Source organism: Saccoglossus kowalevskii, chromosome 12 (assembly GCF_978046115.1).
Source record: "Saccoglossus kowalevskii chromosome 12, keSacKowa6.1, whole genome shotgun sequence".
NCBI lineage: Eukaryota > Metazoa > Hemichordata > Enteropneusta > Harrimaniidae > Saccoglossus > Saccoglossus kowalevskii.
The window spans coordinates 25,019,323-25,027,717 of NC_140652.1; the positions used below are offsets into that span (position 1 = coordinate 25,019,323).

An 8,395-nucleotide genomic window follows, 5' to 3' on the forward strand; every position below is an offset into this window, starting at 1 on the left:
TTTGAAAACGATATGAATTAGTGTTTCATAAATTTAAATCGTCGTTTTAAGAACAGACCTACAGGGTGCAATTAAGCCGTCATTCAAGTCTAGGCGATATTTATATTAAATCTAAAAAACGTTTTATTTCACACTTCAATGTCAAAAAGGTTAGAGCGATTATTCCGTCTTAAGGCACGTGATCAGATAGGACGAACAAACAATGTGATCAGCGGACAAAAGCATATCCGGGGGTCAGTATATAATTACACAGTTATCCGTTGGTATTTCTTAAAGCGACTCAGTCGTCTCGACGCGCCGTGTTCGATATTGATTCTACTCGACGTAAACAACGAGAGTTGGATTATTATTATTATTTTAATCTATGTTCTAGAGAAGCCGCATATTTATAGCGAGAAGGTCGTCACCTGCGCACGCGCGGGGATTGAGTCCTAAACGACGATAACACACGCTAAAAACGCAAAGGCTCATGGGTAGACGCTTGTTTGTAAACAATAACACGCTATGGCCATCTGACGCATGCGCAGGTGACGACTCCCCCGCTTTATCAATCTTCAATAAATTATTGTAAACTCGTAGTATCTGCTGACATATAAAGTAAAGTAAGTAAATAACACCGAATAAACGAGTGGCAGATTATGGTAAACATGTACTGCATGCGTGATTCGACCTACGCTCGCGTACGGCACCTAGCCTAACGTCCCATTAGGTGCCGCACGCGAGCATCGGTTTAAGTCACTTCGCTTACTTTGACTTGTTGCATAAAATATATGAATCTGAGCATGAGTAGATTTTAGACATGTTTATTGGTGATACCACTTATTTTCTTCATAGTCGCAGCAAATCTCGCTGAGAATGTGTCTGGGTTAATAGCGCCACCGTGCGACGAGTTTTGAAGATCGAGACGGCCTTTCAGATAAGGGCTCAGGTTCAAGCATTACACTTTCTTGGGATTCACAACACATAAATAAAAAGCTAAAGCAAAGTAACAACTTCGGGGTTTAAAACTGATGTTATCATCTGCGCACTTTGTACATATTTCATCTATTTCGCTCTCTGAAAATCTTCCGTTGGTTACGTCAGTTCTATTTATAGTAACATCTCGTAATAGCGACCAACGTCATTGCATATCACAGGGCAAACACGTAGAAGCTAAAGGTACTTAGGAAGAGGTTTTCAGAAATTATGGAAAATCTAAAAAATTGGGTGAAATTAGATTTTTATCGATTTATTGTATTGGGTCTAATATAACCCGACATGATAAATACCGTGGGACGGTTGAAATATTATGTTTATTGTAATTTAATCAAAATTCAGTAATACACTAAAACAGTCACGTCATCAATTACATTCTAAGCATTGTAGTAATCAAAAACACGCATATTTCCACAGATACCACCGTGCGTCTCTATGGTGCGATAAATTCCATTTTATTAGGCAACTTTTTGTCAATATTGTAGTTAGTGCATGTTGGTGCAACTGCGCATGCGCTTCATTGCCGTTACGTACTGTAAGGAACAATTTTCATCAGCGAAATGTAATTTTTCAAGCTGTATACCGATTTTGTTTATGACAAATCTTTGAACAGTATAACGTATCGAAGTGACAACGGGTAAAACTGATAATGAACTTGTCGAAAATTAGTCTCGGTGTGTACCATATACAAATTCTTCATCTTCTTTCATTTGTATCAAAGTATATTATTACATCGCACAAATACGTTTTTGGGGGTGAATGAAAAGAGAGGAGGGGCCCGGTGTGATAACCGCTTTTCAATGATTTTTACATGAACAATTGTGCCTGTAATGTCTAGCCCGACCCTGTCCTCCCAAACAACATGGTACCGTATGCATATCAATGAATTATGAAGGTTTATACACTCCACTGTCAGTCAACAATTGTATTTTATGTTACTTTCGAACTTCTGGCTCGTGTTTGACGGCCCACACAATGTGCACAATGTTTTGCGCAAAATGGCAAAGAATTCAATCATAGTCATGTCTGCTGTTTAGTGTGTTATGTAGCTTCACCGAGGAAAATGCAGTTTTCAACGCTTTTTTTTATGTTAAATTATCCATCTCTATTCGAACTTGTCTTTTCTATTTTCATACATTGCTGAAAGAAAACAACTCAATACAATGTACGGAACTTTGGTTGCCAAATATATTAAATAAAAAAAACATGCACATGTTACCACCCTTGGTCAACTGAGAATCTGAAATGGGTCATGTAAACTGTTATTTTCCCGAGAAATTTGTTTTCAGAATACCTTTGTGCAAAGTTTTCTTAATTTTAAAATTCACTATCCGCCTCTGGCGTTTATAATGGCCAACCCCTAACTCACATCAGCCTTCCTTATTCATCGTAATTGTCTCCGCAATGGTCGTGTCCATCACATGTATCTGTCGTCTCCACCAGTACCCCGTTCTTGCATTCAAACAAACCTATTAGAAGAAAGCAAAAATCGTATTTCTATTACCCATGGTCAGTATGCAAAAGTGGTAGACAAGTTTATTCTAATGGATACAGATTTTCTGAAAAGAGGGGGCAAGGAATTATAATAATTTAGAAACAAAAATATTTCTTTTGCATTTGACAGCACACATATTTTATTTATTTATTTATTTACCACAAGATTTCAAACTCAAATGTTGTAAAATTGACTGAAAATTGTCAATTAAATGCTTTTCACTTTTATATTAGAGATACAGTATGGACTTTCATTGTTTCATTGAACGGATACTTGGGTTTGAATTTCAAGAACAGTTTTTTGTTTGTGACAAAGCATAGACTAGTAATGTAGCCATCAACGTGAAGTATCAGACAGAAATATTAAAAAATCAATGTTACCAATTATGTCGTATATTTAACTTGAAAATGGCGACAAGAAAATTCGCGTTTGTAACTATAACAACGTATATATTACAAGTGAGAATTTAAAGTGGGGGTGTCGTCACCTACGCATGCGTCAGATGGCCATAGCGTGTCAATGTTTGCAAACAAAAGTCTGCCCATGAGCCTTTGCGTTTTTAGCGTGTGTTGTTATCGTCGCTTGGGACACGTGACAGGTGACGACCCTCCCGCTTTAACTATGCTTTTCATCGTAACGCACAATCTTACAAATATGGATTACAATAATTGCAACACCTGGCAAAGATTAAAATCGTGAAAAAAATCGTCTTCTCCCACACATCAACTCCCTAAACATGCGTGCATGGCTATAGTTACATGTTAAATTATTTATCGAATATCTTACGTACAGACTAAGTAATTGCATTTCCCTTGTCACTACATTAAACAAAACCTGGGGAGTAATACAAGTTGTTCAGTCGTTAATCGAATTGGAAACTCAATTGCATCAGTTCAATGTAGGTTTATTACTTCTTGTAGCTCAGTATATTTATCAATACTTGCTAGAGCTTAGGAGGTTAAATACAACTTGTACGGGAGATTGCTCTCGTAAGAATAAGTTGATTACGTTTGTACTTTAATTGAAAACAAATGAACACACACTTTCACAGTAATGTAACAAGTCTGAAAGACAGCCTGGTTGCCTAGCAACAATAGTGGTGTTCATTTCTACGTTCAACACATTTGAAATGCTAATTGGTAGTGAAGTATGTTAATCAAGTCACATATTGAAATGAAAACATATCGTAGATGTTGAATATCACTGGACATTACTTACCAGAGCATGGTGTTCCTCCATTCCGGGGTGTGGGGTTTGAACAAGTCCTTGTCCTTTTCTGTGTGCTATTGTCACATTCACTCTCACAACTGGTCCAGGCACTCCACGTAGACCATTCACCATTGACCGCGGGAGGATCTGAAAAATCATATTATTTCATCTGTTTCACTTTTAACTGTTTTTGTTCAACAGGGTTGGTGTAGGATATCGAACGACTAAAGCAAATAAACTTAATACATCGGAAGGCAAGCTGTTTATCATGCATCTTAATTACAAATATCATGGTACGTAGGCCAAGGGGCAGTGGACCCGATCATGATGACGGGAGAGAGTACGAGTTGAAGACGTTTAAAACAAGTCTCGTGGTTGATCTCAATCTCAACGAGATTTCGGTGGCCATTCGAGTCTAAGGTCAATTTACATCCAGATCATTGAATACCATAGAAATGGAAACATTGCTCACTCATTGCTATAGAAACAATGTCAATTTTGAGGGGCAAATTTTGCTGATATAAAGGGTTTCAGCTTTATTTTGGATCGAGGGGCGACGCCCCAAACATTTTTTTAAGGGAGCGACCGCCCCCTCTGCCCCCCTGTCTCGCCGCTACTGGCTTATTTTCGCTCTCATGTTCTGATCTCAAACAGGAGGCCAAGGTCATACCAATTTATGATAGGACGGATAAGTATGTCAACTTTTGTTCTACCTGTATTTCTCAAGAATCATTTTTTGCATATGAACACCTCCTTAGGCACAGAACTTAAAACACATTGTCGGGGTATTCTCTGAAACTCCGCCCAGTCGTCGCGCAGCGCATGTGTTGTGTTGTGTTGATAAACAATGCGCTCTTCTAATGGAAATCACAAGTATGAGGTTTGACCAGGGCGCGACTTCAACTAATTACAGCCGGTGACTCCTTCGATACCTTACAATCACCTAAAAAAATACCTAATTAAAGCTTATATTAGTAACGTCTCAGTTTGTACTGTCTCGTTGATCTGCGCAACACCCAAACTCGCCATTTTTGTTTATACGAGACCCATATATCTCGCGCATGCGTGGCACGACGACTACCATCCTTTAATATTGATCCAAGCGAATCGGCGAGGGCGCAGCAAGGCTAGGTGTGCGTGTTAGAAATTATTTTAGAAATTCGTGACTGTGAAACACAACTCACCATATACTTGCAGCTCTGCGATATTGCTTCTTCTTGCACCGGCAATGTTTTCCGCCACACAGGAATAATTTCCTGTATCTGCCAATCTCGACTGAACTATAATCAGACTACCATCAGCAGCGATGTTGTAATGTTGATCCTCTTCCACATTTATCCGTCTTCCATCCTTCTTCCAGAAGATAACCGGTAGAGGATTCCCTCTTGGTGGGAGACACATGAGCTGAACGGCACGTCCCACCTCGGTTCTAGTTGCAATCGGTTCTCTCACGAAACGTTTTGCAAGAACTGAATAAAAAGGAAACGTTTATAGTATTATAACCCTAAATACCATAATTTGCTTTGCACAGAACTTCCTTAGCTTATTGAATAATTACATAAATATTGTGTTATCACGTGTCAATGCTGTTCAAGTGGCAAGTGGTGTATGATGGTTTACCGTGAAGTAAATATATTGTATTTTTTTGGTACCACATAAAATAGTTTTCTAATGAATAATAATATATGCAAACAGGCACGAACTGTTTAATAACTTTTCGAACGCCAAATCCAGATTTGTCATATTAACAAAATAAACTTTCCCTGATTTTTAAAAAGATTTTAATCAAGAGCCTAATTAGGAATTATATCCATTTGCGCCAAAAAATGACAAAGAAAATTACATTAAAATGTACAAAATATTGCCCCGGAATTTCGGAGTGAACAAAATGTTGCATTATAAAGGGAAGTAAATAAATATGCATAAATTATCTTCATATTTGAATACAAGTTGGCGTAGGTGGCGCCCTGGACTGCTGCGAACCCCACAGCAGTCCAGGGCGCCGCCTACGCCAACTTGTCACGCTGTGCATGTGGATCCTGATGTAATCACGTGAAATCACGCGCAATGTCCATTTGCGAATCGTAGATCGCGAATTGGTCACTTAGTACATGCATGTTACCCCTAAGAGGTAAGTGAATATATTTTCACAACACACAAAATAAAATGGCTGCAACCAATTATGTTATATTTTGAAATATATTCGGTGAACAATTTCGACCGCAATTTTGCGATATTCTTACATGCTGATTAAAATCGTCACGAACTGTTGCTAGCTTAAATCGCATTATTTGTATGAAGTCACATAAGCAAATCTAATCAACAAATGATTTTAAATGCAAATTACATAACGGTAACTACTGGCAAGTCGATGTACCATATTGTCTTGTAGAATGTGGTGAACTATTTGATTCTCTATGTATTTAGCAATAATTCAATGAGCAAAACAGTACGGCTGACAATCAGATAAACCGGTAACTGCATGTATGTGTAAGCCGTATAAATGCGTGGATAACTCAAGGACAATTGAACAAAGCAAAAAGTCGGCCATATAAATTAACGTTCGCTATGATTATACTCACACAGTCAACTGGCGTACAAGTGATAATAAAATAAATGCAAATAATTCATCGATATTTACTTTATGGAGGCCGCCATCTTGAATACGGCTTGAAACGAAATAAAATTGAAAAACGAGTTTTTCTGAAAACCGCTTTAATAAAACACAAAGGTCGACATGAGGAGGATGCAAGACCAATCATTGAGATGATGTAATCTATATGCGATATAGATGGGAGGTCAATGCGATGTCAATATGAGGTCGATGTGATGTCAATATGAGGTCGATGTTATGTAAATATGAGGTCGCTGTGATGTCAATATGAGATCGTGTGATGTCGATACGAGGTCGATGTGATGTCAATACGAGGTCGATGCGATGTCGGTACCAGGTCGATGTGAAACCGAGATGTGGTGTCGAAATGAAGTCGAAGTGATGTGGTGTCGAGATGAGGTCGAAGTGATGTCAATATGAGGTCAATGTGACACGAGGTCATTGCGGAAGATGCAATAATACTTACATGCAATCACCACAGTTGCTTTTCTGCTCTCAACTGTCCCACTACCCTCTTTCCAGGCGACGCATTGGCACCAGTAGTCTTCGTTCCCGAAGAACGCTTGTATTTCATCAAGTGTTATTACTAAATGAGAAAAAAATGAAAATGATGTTAAAGTCATGACGTAACGATGTATTGAAAATTAAACAGATTGTCAGGGTTTTAAGTCGAGGAACATACTCAATTGTACCAAAATAAACAAGCTGTTATTGGTCAGGTTATTGTGTTTTAGGGCTGGGTAGCCAATCAGGCAAATCTTGTAAGTAGTTTTGATTGACTCGATATTATGCATCATGTTACACAACCACGTGTACGCTGTCCGGCTTACAGTGCTTCATCCTCACACGGGCCTATCACGTTCGAGTCACGTGATTGTGTCGGTACAAATGTTTCGGGCTCTGTTTTTATTACGTAATCATATAATATTTATTGGAACTGGACAAACTTACACCAGCCTATAAATATGCAACCACGGACGTCATTTCAAAATTCACTATTTTTTTAAAATTGTATATACAAAAGACAGAGATGGTCTCGAAAACCGACAAGACGTACACCTCACATCAATAGCTCATGGTCTGTATATTGCACTAGTGTGGGTGCAACATTTCGATAATGTACAGGTATGGATGTGGATGCAGTATTCTGAATATAGCACAAGGATGGGGGTCGTACAGAAAATATCCCGAGCACAAAAAGTCTGTTATATAACCATCAGCGTACTGAATTCAACTCTTTTTTTTCAATGCACAGTGTATTCTGAACCTTACCCCCATTCGCGACATCTCTGGTTCACTGCTATTATACTATGTACAGGAAACTAGTGAAGCATCTGGTTCAGGACCTGCGCGTCCATCAATATCAGAAGTTGTCACAACACACAGTACGATATGAATGTTCAGAAACATTCAAAACAACATGAGTGATTTGAAAATGAATACGAAATAGCTAAGTATAGGATGAGGTATTCTTAGGTGTATAAATTCCGATCAAAGTTATTTCATCGGTGAGAGGACTTTATATCCGAATTAAAAAAAACACCACCCAAACTATCTATAGGTATATATTTTGGGGGACAATTCTCATACTTTTGAAGGCGTTCAAAAGAGGGTCGACATTTAAAAGGGGGTCAGTGTCCCTATTTTCAAATGGAATATGCTATAAAAGTCCTGACATATTTATTACACAGTACGTGTGCCTGAGCCTTGAACTTACTGAATATGTGGTCATTGTCCTCACACGATTTGCATACCGAAATTGTGACCCTATACGCAAGATCTGCATAAAGATCAACTTATGAATATTCATGTTCTTACTCGTCAAATCATATATCTCAAAAGACAATGACTGATGACATCCTGACCAATGACGTGTGAGTTCTGAGTTTCTTAGTTAACAAAGTAACACGAGGTCAGTGTTTCATCAATGATGCTCATACAATGTTCTAGAATGTTTATATAAAAGTCCTAGAACATTTTATGAAAACAAAGAAACATAAAACAATAAATAGTATAGATAAAGTCTGGGGCATTGATCACTGAGCGTGATTGGTCGACAGGCACTAAGTGGTTTTCAAAAACACAAAAATGGATCAAATACC

At 38.2% G+C, this 8,395-nt stretch overlaps 1 protein-coding gene across 1 annotated transcript; it reads right to left on the reverse strand.

Moving 5' to 3' along the window:
- Positions 1 to 2,355: 2,355 nt before the first annotated feature.
- Positions 2,356 to 6,735, reverse strand: LOC144351957 (netrin receptor UNC5C-like). The gene is made up of 4 exons (XM_078009236.2): positions 6,606 to 6,735; positions 4,864 to 5,148; positions 3,689 to 3,826; positions 2,356 to 2,444 (listed from the first exon to the last, which is right to left on the reverse strand). The coding sequence occupies exons 1-4, from the start codon at positions 6,733 to 6,735 to the stop codon at positions 2,356 to 2,358; spliced, it is 642 nt and encodes a 213-aa protein (XP_077865362.1).
- Between the last annotated feature and the right edge of the window lie 1,660 nt (positions 6,736 to 8,395).